The 25308-nt window shown below is 43.9% G+C and overlaps 1 protein-coding gene and 1 long non-coding RNA gene across 4 annotated transcripts in view; one reads left to right on the top strand and one right to left on the bottom strand.

The window, feature by feature from the left end:
- The window catches only part of Tuft1 (tuftelin 1), a 43132-nt gene extending 36374 nt beyond the window's left edge, over positions 1 to 6758 (top strand). For all 3 annotated transcript variants that reach the window (XM_034501122.2, XM_034501121.2, XM_076932864.1), the window contains 4 exons: positions 2381 to 2486; positions 3267 to 3350; positions 4364 to 4464; positions 5011 to 6758. In XM_034501122.2, the coding sequence (XP_034357013.1) occupies positions 2381 to 2486; positions 3267 to 3350; positions 4364 to 4464; positions 5011 to 5074 (355 nt within the window). In that variant the 3' untranslated portion in view covers positions 5075 to 6758. The remainder of the gene's footprint in view (positions 1 to 2380; positions 2487 to 3266; positions 3351 to 4363; positions 4465 to 5010) is intronic.
- Positions 6759 to 14046: 7288 nt separating this feature from the next.
- LOC143442051 (uncharacterized) lies at positions 14047 to 24421 on the bottom strand. Its single transcript, XR_013109943.1, has 5 exons — positions 23772 to 24421; positions 22274 to 22310; positions 20658 to 20782; positions 17389 to 17553; positions 14047 to 14334 (listed from the first exon to the last, which is right to left on the bottom strand). It is a non-coding gene; the product is annotated as an uncharacterized LOC143442051 (long non-coding RNA).
- Positions 24422 to 25308: the final 887 nt, after the last annotated feature.

Raw genomic sequence — 25308 nt, 5'->3', positions numbered from 1 at the left:
GAAGTTGGAAGCTCTCTTGTTACTGAATATCTGAAGTCTTATTTTGTTGCAATTGGTCCCCCAGAAAAACAAAGCTGTTACATGAGTGGCATTTATGTTGTATTAGGTGTCCTGAGTAATCCTGAGGTGAAGTGTGAGGGAGGATGCACATGTGCGAATGCTGATGAGGAGCATAGCAGCAGCACTGGGCTGAGGTTGGGGGATGGCTACATCAGACCTCCCTCTGCTTCTGTGTGGGAGGTGCTGAGGGCAGAGTAAAGAAGAGCAAGGGAAACAAAAGATGAGATTATCACAACCTAATGCTCTGGAATACAGTTCTACTACTGCTCACCTCATGTGGAGAACTGAGGGTGGGAGTTAGAGTTCAGGAAGGACGTTGGGGCACCGGCGGGTGCATTGTAACCACCTCACCCTCAGTACTACCCATGTTTGGTTTGGTTTGGTTTGGTTTTGAGATGTAGACACAGATCTGCCTGCTTCTGCCTCCCAATTGCTGGAATTAATGGTGTGCGACACCACTGCCTGGGTGTTCCCCATTTTCTAACAGCATGCACTTGTTGGTTTCTTTAGGCAGAACTGGGAATAAGCAGTACCCGTGGCTTCTCGGAATCTCTGGGCATTCTCAAAAGTGACTAGGGAAATTGCTCTCTACTCACAGCACTGTGACACCAAGCAGCCTTCTGCTTCTCTCCAGACACTGACTGTGGGTCTCTCAGTCTAATTCAAGTCTGAGACTATCCAGACTTACTGTGGACCCCTCATGTCAAGGGTTCAGTTCCACCTCCACTTTAGCTGACAATCAACATTAGTGTGCTCAAGGGTACCTGTACACCTTTCCCATTTGTGAGTGTGGGTGGGGGGGTCTTGTACCATGTTTGCTTCCCCAAGTTCAAGAGTTTGTTGCAGTGGCTCATGGGACTGATGAAATAATAGTATAGGTTCTTAAAGGATCAGGTGAACAATAGGTGAAATGGTGTGTAGGGTGAGGTCCAGAGGGGACCTGGTGGTGGACTTGGTGTATGCTGTTCTCTTGACATGTGTATGCATTTCTGGACCTGACAGGTCTTTGAACACTTTGTTCAGGATTTGGGGAATGTTTCAATGTGCAAGCACGGTTGGTTTCTTCCCCAGAGGTTGGAGAAGGGTTGAAGTATATAAGGTTTTAACTAGCTCCTGTCCTGCAGCTGTCTACACACCCAGCCAACGCTTACTTCCTCCGTGTACTTAAGGCCTCTTTAGTCCTGAAGATTCCAAACATTTTATCAGGAACTGGAACCCCAAGACCAAATACTATATAGTAAAACATGTCTCCCTCTATCACTCTTGTGCTTGGAAATCTGTAAGGGGTTGAGGAATTCTCTGTTAAAAATTAAGACAGAAGGGCTGGAGAGATGGCTCAGCAGTTAAGTTAATACTGGTTGCTCTTCTAGAAGACCTGAGTTCAATTCCCAGCACCATGTGGCAGCTCACAATCGTCTGTAACTCTAGTTCCAAGGGATCTAACAGACACAAGTGTAGGCAAAATACCAATGCACATAGAATAAAAATAAATACTTTTTGAAAAAGAATTAAGGACAGGAAGCAGATATTTCTTATTGAGAATCTTGGCTTTGTTTGCTTAGAATAACCCTACTTCCTACTTAAATCGTTGGAGTAATCAGAAACTTACAATACACAAGCCAGCCAACTTTCTCCTGACTTTTTTTTTTTTTTTTTTTTTTTTTTAAAAGATTTACTTATTTTATGGGTATGAGTGCTCGTGATCCACCGTATTGTGGTTGCTGGGAATTGAACTCAGGACTTCTGGAAGAACACACAGTGCTCTTAATCTCTGAACCATCTGTCCAACCCTCTCCTGGCCATAATAATGAAAAATTTTAATAATGTTAATATTATATTTAAAAAAAAAAAAAGTCAAGCAGTAGTAGTGTACACCTTTAATCCCAGCATTCAGGAGGCAGAGGTAGATAGATCTCTGAGTTGAGGCCAGCCAGTCTACAGAGCAAGTTCCAGGACAGCCAGCGCTACATAGAGAACCGTGTCTTGAACAACCCAAACCAACCAAACAAACAAACAAACAAACAAACAAAAAAAAACCACCCTGCCCTTGGCAAAGCATGATGGTACATGCCTGCAGTTCTATCAACTGAGGAGGTTGAGGCAAGACAGTGCCTTAGATTTGAGGGCTACCACCTAAAATAAAAAAGCTGGAAAAACAAATCATGCTGCCCCCTAATGGCATGCAAATGACTTACCCTGTCTCTTGTCAGTGATGCTTTAAAGTGCCTGGTAACTTGTTCTTAGCAGGCCACTGGAGCACAGGGACTCACTCTTGGTGGCAAGTGTGACCTCACCTCAGCTTCCCGGTCTTTATCTCCAGGGCTGCTTCTCTAGAAAAGGAAGTGGCTGGGTTTCGGGAGAAGATCCACCACTTGGATGACATGCTGAAGAGTCAGCAGCGGAAAGTTCGGCAGATGATAGAGCAGGTAAAGAGAGTCCCATCTTAGCTGTCCGTGTTTACCTCAAGCTTGTGCATCTGTCACTTATTCCCCATGGGCAACTGAATTTAAAACAGGTGACCCGTGAGCGTCAGGGCTGCTGGTACTCGAGTTTAGGTATTAACTCTTCCACAGTCATTCCCTAACATTGATTTTGCATTGAGTGTCTGCTTTCTCAATGGTCTCACTTACACTCTGAATCTTTTTGGTAAACGAGTAATGGAGTTGTAATAAATTCAGTTCTCTGTGAAGACTATCAGTCATCATGCTTCTTGCAGATCTCCTACCTAACTGTTCTGCCTGAGCATCAGAGTGGCATGTTTAGGATAGGCTCAATTGCAAAACTGTTTTGAGACCCTAAGGTTTCCCTTCCCAAACACGGAGGGTCATTTCCTCTCTTCATGTCAGCTCCCTTTACATGTGTCGTGTTTACTGCCATTTCTCACTGTCTAGAACAGTATCTGTGATGTGGTAAGCACTCAGTAAATGTTCTCTAGACAAATGAATAAATAATTTACACTTTCCAGAACCAAAGGTTTTGTATCACCTATTATGTACTTTGGCTTTGAGTTTGGCATTCCCTCTCCTCCTCCTGCTTCTGGGTTCATTAGTGATGAAAAAAAGGGATTTGTAGAAACACAAGTGAAACTGTGAGAGGGGTGGAGCTGCCCTTTTGGCTCTGCTGGCTAGCCTATAACCAGTGTAGAGTTTGGCGAGTGCATGGCTAGTCTCTGCAAAGTGAACTCCACATCTCTTACATCTTTGCAGCTCCAGGATTCAAAAGCTGTGATCAAGTCAAAAGATGCTACCATTCAAGAGCTCAAGGAGAAAATTGCCTATTTGGAAGCTGAGGTTTGTATATTGGAAGCCCCCAACACAGAACTGGGCTCTTAAGAAGCATAGGCACAGGAGGGGAATTGGTCTTGTCTAGCAGCTGCTTGAAAGGAAGTATCTGGGAGCATTGTTCCATGGTAGTTGAGAGCTTCCAGGGAGCAGCTGACAATGGTAAAACCTGTCCTGCCATACAGGGTTGAGCATCATGGTGCAAGCCACTACCATGGCATATTTTAACCATGTGAGCTTTGCTGATAGTGTAGCCAGGATTGACGGAAGAGGGCACATTCAGTGGTTGTCATCTCCTCATACATGGCTCTGATCATGGGTTCAGTCGGCTATCAAGATGACTTCCTAGTCTCATTTCTGCTTTGCTGCAGCTCTTGGCTACCTTTAGATCACGCTGCAAGCCACTGTGAAGATTTCTGTGACAAAGGAGACAGGTGAAAGACAGGTTATTTAGAGAAAGTATGGTCTAGAGTTAAAGGTAAAAATATCGGGAAAAACTAAACCAAACCAAAAGTGTATGGGGTGGAGAGGTGGCTCAGAGGTTAAGGGCTTGCTGCTCTTCCAGAGGACTTGAGTTCAGTTCCCAGCACCCACATCTGGCTGCCCACAACCACATGTATGTTCAGTTCCTAGGCATCTGACACTTTTCTTCTGGACTCCGAAGGTACCTGTATGCATGTGGCATACACTCACACAGATATACATATAAGTAAAAAGTAAAAACAAAAACAAAACTACAGATATTTTAAAAACTAGGCTGTTAATAAAGGCATATCACTATTTTGATGACAAGAAGCTGCATACAGGAAATGTACATAGAAGGGGAGCCGGAAGTTACAAGTGTTGCCAAGTTACTGAGGGGCAGGTACATGAGGCAGAGTGTGATCTGTTCGACGAAGGGAGAGGACATGCCTGTCTGGTGGCATGCTAGTACACATGGGGCTGTCAGGAGCACCCATGTAAGTTAAACAGGGCATGTAGCGAGCCAGAGAGACCCACTGTAACCTGCATTCACTTTCCAGAACTTAGAGATGCATGACCGCATGGAGCATCTAATAGAGAAGCAGGTCAGTCACGGAAACTTCAGCACACAGACGCGTGCTAAGACGGAGAACCTCGGCAGGTAAGTACGTGTGGAGAGTGGGCCCAGGAGGACAGGACAGAGCCAGGGAGTTTTGTAAAGCCTTCCTTGCTGAGGCAGGCAAGAATTAAGCCCAGATTTCTGCCCCAGTCTCCTGAGTTCTAACAGGCTACTTTCTAGCCTGAAGGACCATGCATGGTTCTGGAAGTATGTGAACCCCTGAAGATTGTATGTAAAATTTATTTATACTATTTCCCTATCACAAATTTATACATGCATTCACATATTTCTAGAGAAGGGTCTTTTGTTTCTAAGAGTTTCACAAGAAGGCCTTAAATCTTGGGGGGAAAACACACCAAGAATCTCGCCTATGTCCATCTCTCAGTTGTGCAACTGCTGTCTTTATCACCCTTGACACCAGATAAGAGTCAGGCCACAGTCTGTCCTCCATGTTACTAAAGATCACTGTTTTGAGCTCTCAAGAGATAAGTCAGCCCTGCAGTGTAGTATTCCAGCGGCACCACGGAGGGGAGGCTTGCTGAAGCTGGGCACAGCAGCTGTCATCAGCGTTTATTCCTTTCTCTCCAGTGTCAGGATTTCAAAGCCCCCCAGCCCTAAGCCTATGCCTCTCATCCGAGTGGTGGAAACCTGAGCTGCCAGGAGATGGATGCTGCCATTGCTGTCGCCTCAGTCCTGCAGAGAAGCCCTCCACCCCTGCAGGCGGTTGATACTGACTCTGACTTCCTGACTACCCTGGTGGCCCCAGGTCTTGGGCTCTTGCCCCAGGCTCCTGTCCTCTGCTTGCTGGCAGATGGGTCAGGAGCGCCTCTCTCCTTGGGACACTGCAGACCTCGGGAAGACCGTCTCCTGCTAGCAGGAACAGAGTAACATCCTTATTCCCTGTTAGTGTTTTTCCATGTAACAGAGCTTCCCTGCTGTGTGCACTGGAATCTCACTGCCCAAAAGCAGGCCCTCATCAAGTTCAGAGAAGTGACAAAATTTGTCCCAGCCCAAAAAGCTAGAAGCACAGATGCACAGTGATCAGAGCGTGCCCTGGGGAAGTGAAGTTCCTTCTGCAAACAGCTCAGTTCTTAGCAACAAACTGTTTGTTTTTCTACTTGGCTCCATCCTTGTGCCGTGCTGACCAGGGCCTTTTACAGGTAGCCCATTGGGGCTAGACAGGCCTGGTGTTAGCCAGGGAACCTTGCCTACTGGATAGATAGCCTTGCCTTTTGGGGGACAAGGGAATGTACATTTAGGCAACAGTGTTTAGTAGGAAGATTCTCTGGGGCTATGAATAGTTCATGGACGCTCCCATCTGTGGGCTTTCCTCTGCGGTGTCCTGAGGAGCACACCTCAGTCTTCCTAACCCAGAGCTGAGAACTGTTTCCTCTGTCAGGCTCAGCAAAACTGCTACTATATTTATTTTGCTAAGTTATTGCTGGTTTTGCTTACATACCATAGTTGATATTGCATAAATCATAGTTGATTTAGTACCTGTGTTCTGCAGCCTTCTGCTGAGGTATTTGGGTTTGTCTGGACATGGGGAAAGTATTCTGGTTGGCCTGGTTGGTGTCACACTGTTGTGCTTACTCCCCATGTTGTCCCTCTAGCTGCTACTTTCCCTGTCTTTCTCCAGAGTCGACCTGTAATTCAGGAGGCTAGTGTCTGTCCCCGAGTATGTGCTGTCTCGGGAATAGGGCAGTTGGGACTGTTTGGGAGACAGAGGTTCCTCTAATCTCGCTGACCCTCCTATCCCACAACAACCTCTATCCCAGCCCTGAATGACCCTGTGGCTCACTGTTTCCTATGGTGTGCTCCAGTAGCCTCAAGAATGTTCAAGCATGCCGGCAGTGGTGGCGCACGCCTTTAATCCCAGCACTTGGGAGGCAGAGGCAGGCGGATTTCTGAGTTCGAGGCCAGCCTGGTCTACAGAGTGAGTTCCAGGACAGCCAGGGATACACAGAAAAACCTTGTCTCAAAAAAAAAAAAAAAAAAAGAAAAGAAAAGAAAAAAGAAAGAAAAAAAGAAAGAAAGAAAAAGAAAAGAAAAAAAAGAAAAGAAAAGAAAAGAAAAAGAAAAGAATGTTCAAGTATCTGAATGTGGGACCTTAGGAGCAGGTTTAGTCTTAGATCTACTTGGCTCACAACCAGAAGCATTAAGTCTGTGTGTTTCTATGTCAGGACTAAGCCCAGACCCTGGCTTTGTCTGTACAGTATCCTGAAACTTCAGGGAGAATGAGGGGGTTGTACATAATCTCCATGCCCCCTCAAATTCTTTTTCTGTCTGTGACACAGTCTTTGTATGGCGACTTTAATAAATTATGATAACATGTCTCTTTGCCCCGTGGGCCTTTTACTGCTTGGGGAGAATGAAAGCACATAATATACTGTCTCTTAAAGGTGGCATCCTGTTGTCCACATGTGAGCAGTGAGTTACAACTCTCTCAGACTATGGTGTGTTGTGATATTCAGAAAAGTTACAAGCCATCAGGCCCCATGGTCTAACCTAAGCTTTGACCCTGTCTTGGGTAGTGACCTTGTGAGATCCCTGTGTCCTGACTTGGTGCAGCACTGCCCAGAGTCACAGGCTGCATGGAGGGACAGCAGTCACAGTAGAGGCCTGTGAGCAGCTCACATCCTGTGCAGAAGTGAAATTCTCTGGGAAATGCTGACTGCAACTCTTCAAGGGCTTAGTAGTTTCTGGAAGTCTCTTTTAATACAGTGGTTTTTCCTTTTCTCCCTTCCTGCCAGGAAGCTAGTTAGCTGCAGGGCCAAACAAGACATAACTGAATTTACACAAACTCTTCTGAGCCAAGGAAATGGGAAACAACTCAGTCCTATTGCCTGGTCCCTCTGGTTTCCCTTTCTCTTTCAATTGAGAATGTAACTTTCCCCCCCTGCTTCAGCTATACTTACAATACAGGCTTCAAAATGCTCTGGAAACATTCCACTCCAGATCGGGATGTCTCCTGACTCCCCGGTTTCTGTTGCACTGGCAGTCTTGCTTGGCACAGGTAGATCCTGACTTTGTCTCAGAATATTAACAGGGTGGAAGCAGGGTGGAGTTGGTACGGGTGCCAAGAAGACTGGCCTAGCTAGAGGATGCTAGAGGCCTAGCTAGTGAGTGTTGCCCTACAGGAGAGGGAGGCTCTCCAGCAGGGCCTGCTGGGCTACATGGGAGGAGCAGAGATGTGGGGTGGAGATAGGAAGTGGGTAGGAGACTTTCTGGAGACCAGAAGCAAAAGCAAAGCTCTAAGAGATTCTTTGGGTCCAGAGAGAGAGAGAGAGAGAGAGAGAGAGAGAGAGAGAGAGAGAGAGAGAGAGAGAGAGAGAAGCAAGCTCTGTGGACTGCTTCATAAGCCACTGTGAGCGGCTGCTGCAAGGAAGAAGGAGGATGCAGGAGAGTATCTGGGAAACCACAGCGTCTCCACAGTCTTTCCAATTAGAGACGTTGGATGGGGCTGAGATGGCAAGCTTCTGCCTTTTTATTGCCTTTGTTATGTGGTGTTTTAAGCCAACTCTTGTGTGCTACCGGAGGGAGGCTGGAGTTCTGTTTCTCTGGGACCTTTGCCACGAGGGCATTAAGAGCTGCCCAGACATGTAGCCGTCATTGTCAGCCTCCTATAAACCTGGCCTGCAAGCCTGGTGTTGGAAAAGAAGCTCACAGGAGCTCTTGTTCCTTGCCTGCCCAACAACTGCCCATATTCCATGTCTTCATTTTTCCTTGTACTAAGCAGAAAAGAGCCTGGTAGCACATACTGTTTCAGCTAAGAGGAGCAGGTTGTTAGCCTCAGCTGTTTTGTTGATGAGGCAGGACTAAAAATGTAAGGGCAGCCTGGTCAACTTAGTAAGACCCTGTCTCAGAAGTTTACCAAAATAAATAAAAAAGGAACACAGAGCACAGTGGTGCACACCTTTAACCCCAGTACTTGGGAGGCAAGGGCAGGTTAATTTCTGTGGATTTGAGGTATACATGGTCTACATAGTGAGTTCCAGGCCAGACAGGTATCTAATGTTCATTTTCTTTGTGTCTCTGGATCTCTCTTTCTTTCTTGGAAAGAGTGTGTCTTTCTTGGAAGTCTCATTATATAGCTCGGGCGAACCTCAAAGTCCCCATTCCCCTGCTCTGCCTGTCAAGTGCTGGGATCGCCGGTGTGCACCACCATGCCTGGCTTTGTCCCCATTTTAAATCACTGTTCACCAGGAGCTGGTCCATGAAACATTTCCACTTTGGGAGGATGTTCTGCCTGACACCATACTTTAACGGAAAAGGCTAATGACCCTTGGGATAGAAAAGCAATGTTCCCTCTCTAGCCAGCTCCTGGTTCTGGGTGGCTGCTTTTGTGGGGACTGTGTAATCCCCCGAGTTCTCTCATTCCTCAGAGCCAAGCTGCTGAGCTAGGGCCTGAGTCTGTTCAGTCTATGACTCAACAACAGATGTTAGCCTAGGGCCCTTGGCCTCTTTTCCAAGCTTTGATTTAGAGCTCTGGCTTTGCAAAGAGCAATTGTTTCCTCTAGTCTGTCCCAATTATAAGACTGTGGCCTTGAAACTCATAAATTGGAGACCTACATATCCCCCCCTTTCCCAAGATCAATGCTTATCCAGGCTGAGAGTGAAAGAGATGGTTCTTAAAGGTAAGTACTTTCTGGCTCACTGAGGCCAATTCAGGACTCTTAAATATGTGCAGACTTTATGCTAAAATCTTTCCCTGCAGCCCTGTGGGAGAAGGGATTGAGGGTAGATGGCAGGATAATTAATTTCCCGACAGGGTGTTGGTCACCAAGTCTTAAACCACAGGGACCTCAGCATGCTGAAGGGAAGGAAATGTTTAATCTCTGAGTTGAGTGAGCTGTCGCATAGTCAGCCTTTTCCTCCCTGTTACTGGGGTTCCCGGCCTGGCCTCACCCTTCTGTCTGTCCTGTTTTAGCTGACATATTGGTAGGTGGGAAGTTTTGCAAAACATAAGTCAATGAAAAAAATGGTCTGTTCAGGGCTGGAGAGATGGCTCAGCAGTAAAGTCTGCTTTCCCAGAGGTCCTGAGTTCAATTCCCAGCAATCACATGGTAGCTCAACCATCTATACTAGGACCTGTTGCCCTGTTCTGGCATGTAGGTGTACATGCAGATAGAGTATTTCTATGTGTGTATTTATGTGTGTGTATGTATGTATCTATGTATGTGTGTATGTATGTGTGTATGTATGCGTATGTATGTATGTGTGTATGTGTGTATGTATATATGTATGTGTGTATGTATGTGTGTATGTATATGTGTGCATATGTATGTGTGTATGTGTGTGTATATGTATGTATGTGTGTGTATGTGTGTATATGTATGTATGTATGTATGTGTGTATGTATATAAATCTTTTGGGTGTATAATCTCAGGGTCAGGAGGTCTGTAACCAGCTTCCATCTCCTGCCTTTACCATCTCTTCCTCCCTCCATTCCTTGCTTGTTTTGTTTCTGAGGCAGGTTCTCAGTATGTAACCCAGGCTAACCTTGAACTCTTGATTCTCCTAGCTCAGGCTTCTAAATGCTGAGACAATGGTGTGAGCTATTGCAGTTTCTCTACTTTGTCTTAGTAGCTCTTCACACCAGACAGCCATCTTTGACTGCTCTTTCTATTTCTTAATCTAATTATATGGTTTGTCAACTTGCCAGTTTCTTCTCTTGAAAAATCTCCTATGTGGCCTGTCTCATGGTCACAGCCCACTTAACCTGTCTCCTTAAGCTTGAATTAACACTGAAGCTGTATCTTGCTGATCTGTACCTCTAGTCGCCACCAAAGATTTATTTGAATCTTGTCTAAAAGTACTAAGTACTTGCCTAAGGCAGGTCACAACTGCCTATAATTCCAGCTCAAGGGGATCCAGTGCCTCTGGCCTTTATATGCACAAAGCCATACACATAATTAAAAATATTGAAAATAACTCTTTTAAGAAAGGAAAATACAGAGATTGTTATTATTAGGCGATAGGAAAAAGAGGCAAAGGAAGAAATGAAAAAAAATGGATAAAAACCCACCCCTGGGAGCTGGAGAGATGGCTCTGTGGTTAAGAGCACAGAGTGGCCGGGCGGTGGTGGCTCACGCCTTTAATCCCAGCACTTGGGAGGCAAAGGCAAGTGGATTTCTGAGTTCGAGGCCAGCCTGGTCTACAGAGTGAGTTCCAGGACAGCCAAGGCTACACAGAGAAACCCTGTCTCCAAAACAAAACAAAACAAAAAACAAACAAAAAAAAGAGCACAGAGTGTTCTTGTTCTTTCAGAGATTTGAGTTCAATTCCCAGCAACCACATGGTGTTTCACAACCATCTGTAATGGGATCTGATGCCCTCTTCTGGTGTGTATCTGAAGACAGCTACAGTGTACTCAGGGCTGCATTCCTCCAGGATTCTGCTGGGCTGCTGGGGCTGACCTGTGAAAAGGTGGCTAATAATGAAATCTTCGAAGACAGTAGAAAGGGTGTGATGCTAGAACTGAACCTGGGCTGTGAGCCCAGGAGAAGTAACAGGAAGAAGTGTGCAGCCGAAATCAGTAAGCACATTTGGAGGACAGGAAGACCAGCTGAAGGCTTTTTGAGGAAGTGGTCACTACATAGACCTGGCTGGCCTTGAACTCAGAGATCCACCTGGTTCTCACTCCAAAATGCTGGGATAAAAGGCACAGGCCACCATTGTGACTTACGTAATACTCTTTATCAACTAAAAGTAAGTTTTGTTTGTTCATTTGCTTGTTTTGTTTTTGAGACAGTCTTGCTACATGGCTCTGTCTGTTGACCAAGCTGACCTCCAACTCACAGAGATCCGCCTGCCTCTGCCTCCCCAGTGCTGGGATTTAAGGCATGCGCCACCATGCCCAACTACAAATAAGAATTTAATGAACTGATCGGTCAAATGGGAGGGGCATTTCAGCTGAAAGAGACAATACCAGCACATCTGTTAGTGGGACTATGCAGAGGGCATGGGGACTGCAGTCTGGCTGAAAGAGAAAAGCAAAACAAATCACCTGGAAGATGCGGAAAACAAAGACAGAGTAAAGAGGAGCCAAGACCCACCCACCCCACTCGCATGGCAGCATCTTGGAGTGTTTACTTCAGCCTCTTTAGAAACGGTCCTTTTCCCTTGGCAGAGCTGTAGTAAGTGTTCATAAGATTTTGTGCCCTCCTTTACCGTTCCCCCATCAGTGTATTTTTAATAACAGGCATTTGTACAGAACACATAATATTGCAGTGCATCTTCCCGTACCCAGTTCCTTATTGTTGAACATGTTACTTCCCATTGTATGCTACTGTGATTGCCACACAACAAACTTGTGCTGAGAGAAGTGGAAAGAAACTGAGTCTTTGGTGAGCCCCAACTCTGTTGTTACAGAGTTTGTGACCCCTGAGGAAAGACCATACATAGATTTGATCCTATTGTAGAAAAGATTTATTGATTAGCCTCTAGCAGGACAACAGTCTCTGAGCCAAATTTGAGATTGCTGTCTGGGAGGGGTAAAGGGAAGGACCTGTAAAGGGGAAGCTGTTCTGCCAACTCAAAGCAATCTTTGCGTATCTGTGTAAGCAAGTTACAGGCACAAAAAAGCAGCTAGTCATATCATCACAAGTAGACAGTCATGGCTGGGGTCACTGAATCAGTTACAGGGAACTTATCTTCCAGAGACTGGAGTCAGAGACCAACAGCTGGTGTGTACTGAAGATGGATACCTAGCATAAAATGGAAGTTCTTAAGCATAAGACTGTCTGATGAAGGCTCACCTGAGCGTCAAGTATCTCTGTCTGAGCCAGTAAGACATCTTTTATTTACCAGACCAATTGTAGTGACATTTTCTCTGAATTGCCTCTTACCTTGTCCCACCTAACCCAAGAGCCCCAAGGGCAAGACCACACTTGTCTTACAGCTACAGCTCTTCCAAAATCCTAAAAAGCATGGTCCTCCATAGAGAGGGGAAGAGCTTAATAAATAAATGCAGAAAAAAGGCTATGACCTCTCGTGAACGATCCTGATCATTGACTTAGTAGGACTTAGTATTTCTATCAGCTTGTTTGTGTTTACTGACTAAATGTTGTCACTGTCTTTTTAACTTCATTACTTAAAAATAATTTAAAATTCAGTTTAGAGTTTTGGGCTAAAATCTTTTTCTTTGTGGTCTTGATAAAAATTTTAGAACATTTTATGTGTATGTATGTTTTGCCTGCATACATGTGTACCATGTATGTGCCTAGTACCTATAGAGACCAGAAAAGATGTTACAGAACTGGAGTTACAGACAATTGTGAGCTGCCATGTAGGTACTGAGAATTGAACCCTGGTCCTCTGGAAGAAGAGCCAGTGCTCTTAACTACTGAGCTATCTCTTCCCCCTTTTGATCTTTAATAAAAACATTCTAATTTAATGTTACCTTTAAGTTTTGATATGTAATTGTATTTCCTTCTAGCTTTTCTACAGTTAATTCATAATGCTTAATTAACTTACTAGAGTTTGTTTAGGTGTATGGTTAAAGCTAAGTCCTGTGTGTACATAATACACACAGACATCTAAAACAGTAGTTCTGTGTACTATGTACATGAGAATTGTATACATTCATTGGACTTAGTACAATATTTCAACACATACATACACACAATACAGATCAAGGTAATTGGTATATCTTCCCCCCCACCCCCAAATTTTCACCAATGGTTCAAATGCTGTTCCTCCCCTTAAGCTGCACTGCTTATATACGATCGGTCTGTTCATGTCTAGCTAGTGCGTTAAATTGACATGCAAGCTGCATGATGTCTACTTGTCAAGCTTGTATCTCTGCCAGTTAAGCTGTCATAGGGTTGTGTGTGCCTTCCTTTGCACTCTGTGTGGTGGTCAAACCTAGGGTTCCATACACTTGAGGTAAATGCTCTACAAAATGAGGGGTGTTCCAGTGTCTTTAAGGTTTGCTGTTTTTTTTCCTTCCAGGTGAAATTTTAAGTAATTTTATCCAACTCTAAAAGGATTATATTGAATTAAAGTATAATTCATTGTAATTACACAAAGCAAATAAATAATAGATAAACAAACAAATATTCAGTAGCTCTATAATTTTAATTTTCTCATCCAGAGAAACTTTTCTTGGTTTTGTTTTAAATTGTGTTTGTGTATGTGATTTGAGGAAGCAATTTAAATTGTCATTGTATGTCAGATTGCAAATTACAAGTATAAAAAGTCACATAGTGAACAAAAAAATTTTATACAAAATATTAAAATATAATTTCATACAGTTGAACTTATAAGTATGCTAAGTCAAAAGCTGTTCAACAGTGAGAGACAGTGGAGCAAACATAAGCACAATGATGTCCTGAGTCTCTTGTCTCACTGAATGCCAGACCCCACCAGTCTTAGCTCATACTTACTCCCTGCCCATCAATCCCTAGGCATTTAAAAAGAATCTTTTGTTGTTGTTGTTATTGAGACAGGATATCACTGCGTAGTCCTGACTAATCTGGAACTCTCTATGTAGATCAGGCTGGCCTCAAACGTACACAAACCCACCTCTGTCTACTGAATGCTTGAATTTAGATGTGTGGTACCATGCCAGGTTATGATCAACCTTCCTTCCTTCCTTCCTTCCGTCCTGCCTTCCTTCCTTCCTTCCTTCCTTCCTTCCTTTCTTTCTTTCTTTCTTTCTTTCTTTCTTTCTTTCTTTTTGCAGGGTCTCTCTCTGTAACCCTAATTCTCCTGGAACTAGAGTCACTTTGTAGACCAGGCTAGTCTCTAATTCACAGAACTCTACTTGCCTCTGCCTCCCCAGTGCTGGGATTAAAGGTGTACACCACCATACCTGGCCCGAGTTTTCTTCTTTAAGATCCTCCCAGAATCCTCAAATCTCTGCTGTGTCCTTCTGGAACCCAGTTTATATAAAACGTCTTTGTCATCCTGTTGTAGAATACAGTAACACATTATTTTGCATTATGTTTCAGACTTTTCATGTTTAACTAGACGGCAGGCAACAAATGACTAAGGATATTTATTCTGCACAGTGCCAAGCCACATGATAATTTAGAATAAACCGGTATTTTTCTTCACCAAAGGCATCATTTGTTGTTTTTTCAAAGATTTATTTACTTTTTGATATGTGTGAGGTTGTTGCCTGAATGTCTGTATGTGCATCACATCCATACCTGGTGACTGTAGAGGTCAGAAGAGGGCATCAGATCCCCTAAAACTGGAGTTACAGATGGCTCTTGTCTTAGTTAGGGTTTCTTTGTTGTGAAAAGACACCATGACCTAGGCAACTCATATAAAGGTAAACATTTAACTGGGGCTTGCTTACAGTTTTAGAAGTTCAGTCCATTACCATTATGGCAGTCTGCAGGCATACATGGTACTGGAGAAGGAGCTGAGAATTCTATCTTAATCCAAAGGCGGCCAAGAGGAAGCTCTCTTCCACACTGGGTGGAGCTTGAGCACTAGGAGACCTAGGAGACCTCAAAGCCCACACCCACAGTGACACACTTCCTTTAAAAGGGCCACACCTTCTATGGGCTACTCCCCATGGGCCAAGCATTTAAACACATGAATCTACGGAGGGTCAAACCTGTTCAAACCAACACAGTTGTCAACCACCCTGTGTGTGCTGGGAACCAAACCTTGGTCCTCTGCAAGAGCAATGAGTGCTCCTAACAGCTGAGCCATCACTTGGTAGCTGCACCACTTCTGTCTTCCCTGCCCTTCTTCCAGCTCCTCTTCTCTTTTGGTTCCCAGCAAGACCTCAAGTGCTTTGGCCTTCCAAGTACAAGGATTGTTGGTATTGTAAGGCCTCCACGAATGGAGGACCTCACCCAAGCCTCGGGAATTCGCGGCCACCCATTAATTGCGAGACACCAAACTTGATGTAATCAGCAAGAGGCATATTTTAATCAGTATACTGAGATCAAGACCCATGACCCACGCAGGGGCAGTGGGGTCCAACCCCAGGGCTTTGGAGACAGAATTTAAAGCCCAAAACCACAACTCAGGGCGGGGGGGGGGAACCACAACCCAGGGGGAGTAAGGGAGGGCTATTGGAGAGCACCTGTGGAAAGTCCCAGCCCATTATTCAGTTTGTGACAGGGTACAAGGAACAGGCTATTCTCTAAGAGCCTATACGTAATCAGCCAAGTTCCTGGTATCCAGGATGTACGGGCATGCTGAGAACTCCCAACTCAAACTCTCCTGGTATCCAGGGTGCACAAGCACGCTAACTTGAACTCTCAGCTCAAACCCTATTCAATCTTATGGTCAGTTTTTAGTTCCTGGTACCCATAGCGCTTGGTCACGCTGTCCTGAACTCCCAGCTCTGAACTCTTTTTTTATTTATTTTGTCTTGTGGATAGCTAGTTTCCTAGGACCCAGAGCACAGAACAAGCTGATCTGCACCTTTGACTCCCATCTATGAAAAGTTTAAAAGATTTTTAATTCTTTCATTATGCGCTGCCACACTTTTTCTTTTTAAGACAGGATCTCATATAGGGGCTGCCCAGTTCTTGAACTGATTATGTAGAATATAGCTTTGACTGTAACACCTTCCTGTTTTCATCTCTCAACTTTGAGATTCATGTGCTGCTGTGCCCAGTTTTCATTTCCTTTTTAAAGAATTCTTTTCAGCTGGACATGGTGACACATTTCTGAAATCCCAGCATTTAGGGGGCTGAGGTAGGAGAACAGCCTAAGTTACATTGGAAGACCCTGTCTTAAAAAGAGTTTTCTGGAGCCGGAGAGATGACTCAGCAGTTAAGAGCACTAACTGCTCTTTCAGAGGTCCTGAGTTCAATTCCTAACAACCACATGGTGGCTCACAACTGTCTATAATGGGATCCGATGCCCTTTTCTGGTGTGTCTGAAGATAGCTACAGTGTACTCATATTTATAAAATAAATAAATCTAAAAAAAAGAAATTTTCCTAGCTGAGAGGTGATGTGTCTTTAACCCCAGCCTTTGGGAGGCAAAGGCAGGTGAATTTCATGAGTTCAAGGCCAGCCTGGTCTATGAAGGCTACACGGAGAAACCATATCTTGAAAAAACAAACAAACAATTTTCCTGGGGACTGGAGAGATGGCTCAGTGGTTAAGAGCTCTTCCAGAGGACCTGCATTCAATTCCTAGCAACCACATGGCATTGCAGTAGAGAACCTGACACCCTCACACAGACAGACATGCAGGCAAAACACCAATGTACTTAAAAATAATTTTAAAAAAGTTTTTGTTTGGCTGAAGACCTGACTGAGTGGTTTAAGAGCACCAACTGCCTTTCAAGAGGACCTGGATTTGATTCCCAGCACCCACATGATGGCTTACAACTGTATTCAGCTCTAGTCCCAGGTGATCTGGTGTCCTCTTCTGGCCTCTAAGGGTACCAGGCATGCAAATGAAGCACATGTAGGCAAAATACCATATGCATACAATTTTTTAAATTATAAAGAATTTTGTCTACTGTAGCTGGTGTTTGCTACTTTGTGGGTTCTTTTTTCCCACCCTTTATCTCCCCTCCCTGTAGAGTGAAAAATTATAAAGGCCATTTTATGAAATATGTGTAGATTTTTTGCCTTACAGAACTGAAAATAAGATTTCAGGCCTTCACATTCCAGGTGAAGGACACTTGCTGGATTACATTCCTCAAGCCTCGCCCAAGGCAGGAAGGCATTCCTGATTACAGATAAAGATGCTACCACCTAGGTGGGGCCCTAGCCCTATAGCCGGAAAAAGTAAAGATAGCAATCTGAAATGGCCGGATAGGGCACAATGGCATGGTAAAAACCACATTTTTGAGAAGAATGCAGGGCGATTTCCACATGACACTAATCATTTAGAGTGAATACCTCTGAATTGTTCCACTGTTTTCATGTTTTGTATCTTTAACAACCCCATCCCACTCCCCTGGTTTGTGGTTTTTCCCTTTAAAACCCTCCAAGGACTGGCCGAGGGGGTCGGACCTTGACTCCAGCGCGAGTACCTGGTCAGACCGCTGGCTGCCAGCTCTTTCCCTAATAAACCTCTGCTGATTGCATCCAGGTATGGTTTCTTGTGATCTTTGGGTGGTCGCGATTCCGGAGGCTTGAGGAAGGGTCTCCCGAGTATGGGGCTCTTCATCCCCACCCCTGGTTTTTACCTCCTAACACTAGATAGGAGAAAAACAAGGAGAGAAGAGAAGAGTTAGGAAAATTCCTGAATTTAGTTTCTTTCCTATTGTTTCTTCTTTGACTGTAGCTACTAACAAACTGCAAACAACCTCCCCACATAACCAATAACCAACAACCACCACCACCTCCCATTCCCACCTAGTGGAGGCTCTAGGATTTAATATACTCTGAAATGTTCCCAGAACATTTATTAACATATTAACATATCTAATATATTAACATATATTAGATCGTGAGGCAAATCATAGACAGCTGCTGCAGACAGTCTGAAGCAGCCCCATACCTGGGATTAAAAGGAAAGCACATTCTTAGAATATTTCTGTGGTTTTTAAAGAAACCAAACTGTCACTTCACCTACTATCTTAGTTGACCCCAGAGAATGGGGACCAGGTAGATTGTGTGTCCTTATGGAAGAGTCAGAAGGCGGCAGCAACAGTGACCTCATCTGATACTCCCTCCTTACGTTTGCTCATCTAGCAGTAATGAGATTGTGGGGCATAGAGCTCTCAAGCTCTCATGTGCTTCACTCTTGCTTATTATATCTTTTTTACAATCCATGCTAGTTGGAAAAGTTATTTAAACTTTCTAAGCTTCACAAGATGATAATGTCTACTTAGTAAGAACATTTAATGAGTGTCTATAGTAAGCCAGGCATCTTCATTTCTCAGTTGACAGATGAGGAAGTTGAGACACAAGAAAACAAGTCTTGTGTCAAAGGTAAACAGTATCGTTGTGGGTTGCCCTAGTACTGTTTGTATTCTAACGTTAGTTAATTCTGCTTCCTCAAGAGGGGCTGCCCTGATGAGGAGTCCATCATGTACAGGTGATCTCAAATGAATCTTGTCCCCATTTTAACTGATCAATAAAGGCAAGAGCCTGTGATTGGGCAGTGGAGGGGAAAGGTGGGGCTGGAGGTTTTAGAGAATGGGAGAAGAGAGGGAAGAGGGAGGAAAAAGATGGAGGAAGAGGAGATGGAAGGAAGATGGAGCAGAACCACATGGCCTGGAGAAGCAGCAAGTAGCAAGGGATCTCATACCTGGGGAATAGAGTAGTGTAACGGTAAATCTGCCCAAGTAGGCATGCAGCTTGTAAAGATTATAACTGATTTTTTTGGTTTTTTTTTTTTTTTTTTTTTTTTTTTTTTTTTTTTGCATGGGCCTATTGGCGTTGGAGATTTACTGCAACAAATTGTCACCCAGTGTGGGGCTCGAACCCACAACCCTGAGATTAAGAGTCTCATGCTCTAAGGAGAATAGGCTCTAGAAGAGATGATAGAAAAAAAATTGCAGAAGTTCATAGATGAGACTGAGCAACAAAAATAAACTTAAGACTTGGCAACATGGTCTAGAAGGAACACTAGAACTACAGGCTCAGGATTCTATAGATAAGAAACAGCAACAGAAAGAGGAGGATGAAGGTTGGAGACAGGAGCTGGAAAAGATGCTAGAACAAATGATGCAGAATTTCATAGAACAGAGTGAACAGCAAGGAGATAGAGATAAAATTTGGAAGCAGAGCCTAGAGGGATAATTTACTAAAGCTAGTAAATCAAAATAAGGTAGATGCTACAATATCAGAATTACAACATAAAGAAAGTTTTAAAATGTTGGGGCAGAACCTTGAACAGAATCCAAGAACCCAAGGAACCAGAAGATCAACAAAAGGAGAGATGAAGCATGGACACAGACCTTAAGGGAGGAATTTATGTTTTCAATTAAGGAAAATACTCAGAGACAGAAGATAAAATTAGAGAAAGCCAATCAAAGGTTATTAGAAAACAAACTTTAGTTTAGCTGGTTAGTATACAACAAAGACCTCCAGATGGTTATCCACAAGGTGATCAGGAACTCGAACCTGTGGATGTGTTAGAATTGAGGGAATTTAAGGAAAACGTCACTAATTTTGGGATGCATTCGCCATTTGTAAATCCTGACTTCTTGGGCTATTAAAAATAGAATAATCTCCCAAGACTGGAAGGATATGGTAAAAGCAATACTAGAACCTGCTGCACATTTACAGTAGTTCTCATGGAAGAGAAACAAGGCAAAGGAGATAGCACGTCAAAATAGAGCCAGTTTGTAGATGCAGCAGATATTAAGTCCACAGAAGGGGGGAAGTTAGGGAGATTGAATGAAAAAATGCTTTAGGGAAGATTTGAAAAAGTATTACCAGGACAGTTTCTCAGGATCTTTGAACATGCTCTATTCATGAGATTTCTGTGCCTGATAAGACAAATAGAGCCTGAAAATAGGCTTATACAGTAGGTAGACAGAGGTATTAAATAATAATTTAGGCCTTGATCTCATAAATGTCAAGGCAGGAGACAGCAGAAATACCGTCTCAGTTAATATTTGTTCAGGTTGCTTTATTTGCTTTGATTTGTTTTATTTATCAAAATGAGTGTTTTTTAAGATTTATTTATTTTATGCATGTGAATACACTGTTACTATCTTCAGACACACCAGAAGAGGGTATCAGATCCTATTACAGATGGTTATGAGCCACCATGTGGTCACTGGGAATTGAACTCAGGACCTCTGGAAGAGCAGTCAGTGCTCTTAACCACTGAGCCATCTCTCCAACCCCATGAGTATGGTTTTGAGTCTGGTAGTTATATTAAAATTCCTTTGGGAGAGAGGTCAAGCTAAATGTTTAATGATTTCTGGTTGCTAGACCAAGGACTTTTTTTTTGGAAGAAAGTCTCTATATTTTTATTGACAGGAAAATAGTCTCTGGACCCCTTTCAGAGTGACATGGATCATATATGACGGGGAGAGACCCCTGAAGAACTAGAAAAATTTCAAGAGAACAAAATGGGACAGATAAAGATTCTTCATGCCATCTTTCACATGGCATGAATGAAGAATTATTACAGTTGGTTATTAATAAAATTAACCCATAAAAAAGACAGCTGTCTTTCACCTGCTCAAACATGGAGAATTTTATCTGTAACTGAATCCATTTGTGCACCCTGCACAATCCATGTGAATATCTTAATGGTACTAAAATTTTGGTTGTGAGATTCATGTATTACAGAATGTACAGCTTTGGAGAGATTTATCCTCAGAGATGCTGAACTGACCTGTTTGGCCCTCTGCTTCTGGTTGCTGCCTAAAACAGCTTGGGGGATTGCCGAGGACTCCAGGCCATCCTGCCTCATCCAACCTTTCAGATGGATCCAGTCAGAACTTCAGTCAAGCTCTGAACCTTCCAAATAAGCAGAGACTGGATAACAGATGCTAAAGCTAGTTTTCTTAAGTCTAACCAAATTTTCTAATTTTCCTACCCCTCTCCACCCCTTTAAAGAAGTTTTCGCCACCCCTATTCAGCAGAAAGAAGTTTTGGAGAGTTGTCAGCCCAATTCCCTTAGGTTGGGGTAGATAGTTCTGGTTATTTTATGAATTATAGATATGTTGTCATTTGGGAAACTTAACAAATGTTGAAGCTGTGGACAAGGAAGGAACTAGAGGGCTTAGACTCAGGGATTCTACCTTTCCTGTCCTCTTCTCTATCCTTTCTTCTTAGGTAAAGGAAAGGGGGGAGGGGGGGTGGAAGGGAAAATGGAGGATATAGTAATATTATAGAAATTAGAGGAATAGACAAACAGAGATAGGTTATCAAATTTACTCTTAAATAAAACATTTCATAGCCATCTCTTACTTTGATAAAAAAGTTTTATAATTAATGTAAATTGAAGATATAATTTTACATTGGTATGCAATTTATAGATTGATGCAGATTTAAGGTTTTTATTGGTGTGACTTTCTTATATTGATACAAGGTAAGGGTAGGCACGGGCAAGGGTGTGCTGCTTGAGGTTAAAATTGGGACAAGGATCAGGGTCCACAGGAGGGGCTTTGTCCTCATTTTCAGAAGAGCATCCCAAAGCTGGAGAGAAATCCCTGTCCTGAGCTGGTATAGTAGAGAGTACTTTCCCTTGGAAGCAGAAGATTGGGGTGTAGAGAGTGAGTGATGGGGAGACACTCTGTTTCCACCAGACCCTCTGGGCTCAACTGACTCAGCTCAGCTAGCAGTTCTTCTTGTGCTTGTGAGTGTGCTGAGGATTGAACTCAAGACCTCACACATTCTGGGCAGAGCTCCAATGAGTCCACCTTAAAAGCGTTTCCTTTGAGGTTTTATTTATTTTCATTTTACGTGTGTTAGTGTTTTGTCTTCATGTATGTCTGTGCACCACATATGTGAAGTGCCCTGAGAGGCCAGAAGAACTGGAGTTACAGACAGTTGTAAGCCACCATGTGGGTGTTGGGAATTGAACCTAGGTCCCTTGGAGGAACAGCCAGTTCTCTTAACAGCTGAGCCATTTATCTCCTCAGCCACTTGTATTTTTTTCTTTTTAAAAATTGTGTGTGTGTGTGTGTGTGTGTGTGTGTGTGTGTGTGTGTGTACATAAGAATGCAGGAGCCTACAGAGGCCAGAAGCAGGCATAAATTTCCTTGGGGCTGGAGTTACAAATGCCTGTGAACCCCTGCATGGGTAGTAAGACCCATGCCAGTCCACTGCAAGAGCAGGAAGCATTCTTAACTACTGTCCATCTCTTCATCCTTCAAGACCCCACTTCTTAAATGCCATAATGCCTTTCCAAATTCAAAGAGGTGACCATTTTCCCTCCCCTGTCCTCTCTTCCAGTGAGTGGGGGCGTTCTGCCTGGCTACTACCCTAAGATCAGTGTGTCCTTACCTGAAAGTTTCAATCTCTCTGAGCTTCAGTTTCTCTCCTATTTAAAAAATAAAAATAAAAATAAAAATGATAGCGGGAGAGAGGGTTTTCAACTATAGGAGCAACCTGAGGTTGCAACCACTAGAGGGCAGGCCACTGTGAGCTTCACAGAAGGACAACCACCAGAGGGCAGGCCACTATGAGCTTCACAGAAGGACAAGCCGGAAACCTCACCTGGGTCTCAGGAGTTTTCACACCAAATCCCTTCCCTTCCCCTTCCCCCACACCCCCAACCTCCCTTCCTCGCCCCCTTCTTTCTTTCTAAAGCAAAGGGCAACAGCTGAATTAGGGTGAGATAAGGGATTGTTTTACAAATTAGGTCTGGCACTAGAAGAATAAAGGCCAGGCCTGAAAAGAAATTGGATTATAGGAAAGTAAATATTTTATTTAAGAAACTGAACATGTCTCCCTGCTCTGGTTTTGCTGCTTGTTTGTGTCACCAGAGGCAGACCTCTGGGAACATTTTAAAGGCCGGTAAACATTTTGGTGAAATGAAAGCTGATTTTAAGATCCTGTTTATAGCTAGACAGGATGGGGCATGCCTGTAATCCTAGTGCTTGGGAGGCAGTAGAGTTGGAGACAAGAGAAGGTGGAATTCAAGGGCATCCCCAGCTATGTAGCATATTTGAAGCCAGCCTGGGTCATATGATACTCTGTCTCAAAACAACAACAAAAAGATCTCAGTTATGCGGCTTGGTGTTTAACCAAGAGTTTCTTAGAGTCCCTGAAGAAATGTTAGTTCCTTTGCTCATATTAAATAAGTTCTTGTCATGAAAGAATTGTGTCTGGAGATTCCCTGAAAGCTCTGTCAAGCTGCCTCCCCCTCCCCTTTTTAGAGAGGATGATGTAACTGGAATTGTCATGTGTTCATTGAATGACAATCACCAGCCTGAGCACACTAAGGAGAAAGGTCAGCATGGGTAGTAAGGAGGGCTGGCTGCTGGTGTGGCTTACTCTATGGGCTTATGGCACCACATCTCACTTATTTAAACCCCAGCTCCCTCTTCTCTCAAATGGCAGGTTCTTTGAGTTCCAATCATCGACTATTACATTTTGTATAACCACAAGCTGCCTGAAGACTCAAGCTGGGTGTGCGGGCACATGCATATTTGTAAAGCCAGTACATGAATGGGTAAAGGCCAGAGGATCAAGAAATTACCATCGGCAGGCCAGAGAGATTGCTCAGTGGTTGAGATCGTATGCTGCTCTTACAGAACCAGAGTTCAAATCATAGCATCCACATGGGTGACTTACAGGCACACAGACACAAAACACACACATAAAAATAATCTTTTTTGAAAAATGAGTTCAAGGTTGGGCTCAGTGAGTCAAATCCCTTATCCTTGCCCTGCACATTGCATGACCCCCCCCCTCCCCCGGCCCCCCAAACACAGGGAGAAATAATAGACAGTTGCTCAGAAATCGCGAGGAGAACCTGAGGTCAGTGCCTCAAACTCACCTAAAAGTAGAATCGACTCCACAAAGCTGGCCACGACTACTCAGTAGAGACCCACAGAACGGATGTTGGGGTATGACAGCAGCATAGAAAGCTAATTTGGCTCACTCAGCAACAACAGGGCTGAGAGGTTTTGTTTTTTTCTCCTACCCCCAGGCCATGGAGATGTGAATTGAGCCTTAGTCACTCAGCCCGGTTTCTGGACTCCTGCACAAGTTGTTTCCTGAGATGCAGCAACACCTTTCTTTACTTTTCCTGCCGTTTGCTTTTGTCTTCTTTCAGTCTCTACTCAGAGGCCAGGAGATGGTTCAGTGGCGGAAAGGAATCTGTTGCCAAGGCTAGTGACCTCAATTTGCTCCAGGGAAGCCATGTGACAGGTGAGAACTGACTCTTGAAAGTTGTCCCTTGGCCCGGCAGTGGTGGCGCACACCTTTAGTCCCAGCACTTGGGAGGCAGAGGCAGGGGGATTTCTGAGTTCGAGGCCAGCCTGGTCTACAGAGTGAGTTCCAGGACAGCCAGGGCTACACAGAGAAACCCTGTCTTGAAAAACTAAAAGAAAAAAGAAAGTTGTCCCTTAACCTGCACACTCACACCATAATCAAAATGAACAAACAAACAGACAAACAGAACCCTGGGTCTGTAAAGTAGCTAACAGGTAAAGATGCTTTCTGCCTGTTGTTGTTTTAAGAAGTAGTCCGACTGCAGCTCAGAACAGACCACTCCAGACCACGTGGTTCCAAGTGGGAAAAGGTTTATTCAGGGGAAAGGGCAAAGGTGGGGAGAGAAGAGAAGTAGAGGCCGGCCATGATCACGTGGAGAGAGAGGAAGGTGGGGGAGGGGACAGAGAGGCAAGAGGGTAAGAGAGTAAGAGGGCAAGAGAAGAAGAGAGAGAGGAGAGGGCAAGCATCCCCTTTTATAGTGGATCAGACTACCTGGCGGTTGCCAGGTAACTGTAGGGAGGAGCCTACCTGGCTATTGCCAGGTAACTGGGGAGGTGGAGTTTAGACGGAATACTAACACTGCCAATGTAGGAAATGTGAATTCAATTCCTGGGACCCATGTAGTAGAGAGAAACCATCCCCAAACATTTCCTTCTGACCTCCAAAGATGCACTTTGCAAGAACACCCCCTCCCAAATAAATAAATAATATCAAAAACCAACAACCCTACTCAATAATGCCACATGCCTGTAATCCCAGCAGTTGAGAAGTGAACACACTAGGATTAGAATTATTATTGTTAGCCTTGGCTAGATACTAAGTTGGAGGCTAGCTCAGGCTAATGAAACTGTATTCTTTGATTTTGAAACTGTATTCTTAGATTTTAGGGTTCTTTAATACTTGAACCTCTCTTCTGGCCCTCTGACCAAAGGTAGAGGAGAAAAATGGTTAATAGGACCAGGAGGTTGTGGAGCTGTTTAGAAGTAGTTCTTTGTCTTCAGTCTACCATGATACCAGCAGTCCAGTCCAATAGCAAACCACCATGCTCTACCGAATTGGCATGAGTCAGTGGAAGAGACAAGAATCAGCTGGGGAAACCT

This window comes from Arvicanthis niloticus, chromosome 4, assembly GCF_011762505.2.
Source record: "Arvicanthis niloticus isolate mArvNil1 chromosome 4, mArvNil1.pat.X, whole genome shotgun sequence".
Lineage (NCBI taxonomy): Eukaryota > Metazoa > Chordata > Mammalia > Rodentia > Muridae > Arvicanthis > Arvicanthis niloticus.
This window is presented reverse-complemented; position numbering and strand designations above follow the sequence as displayed.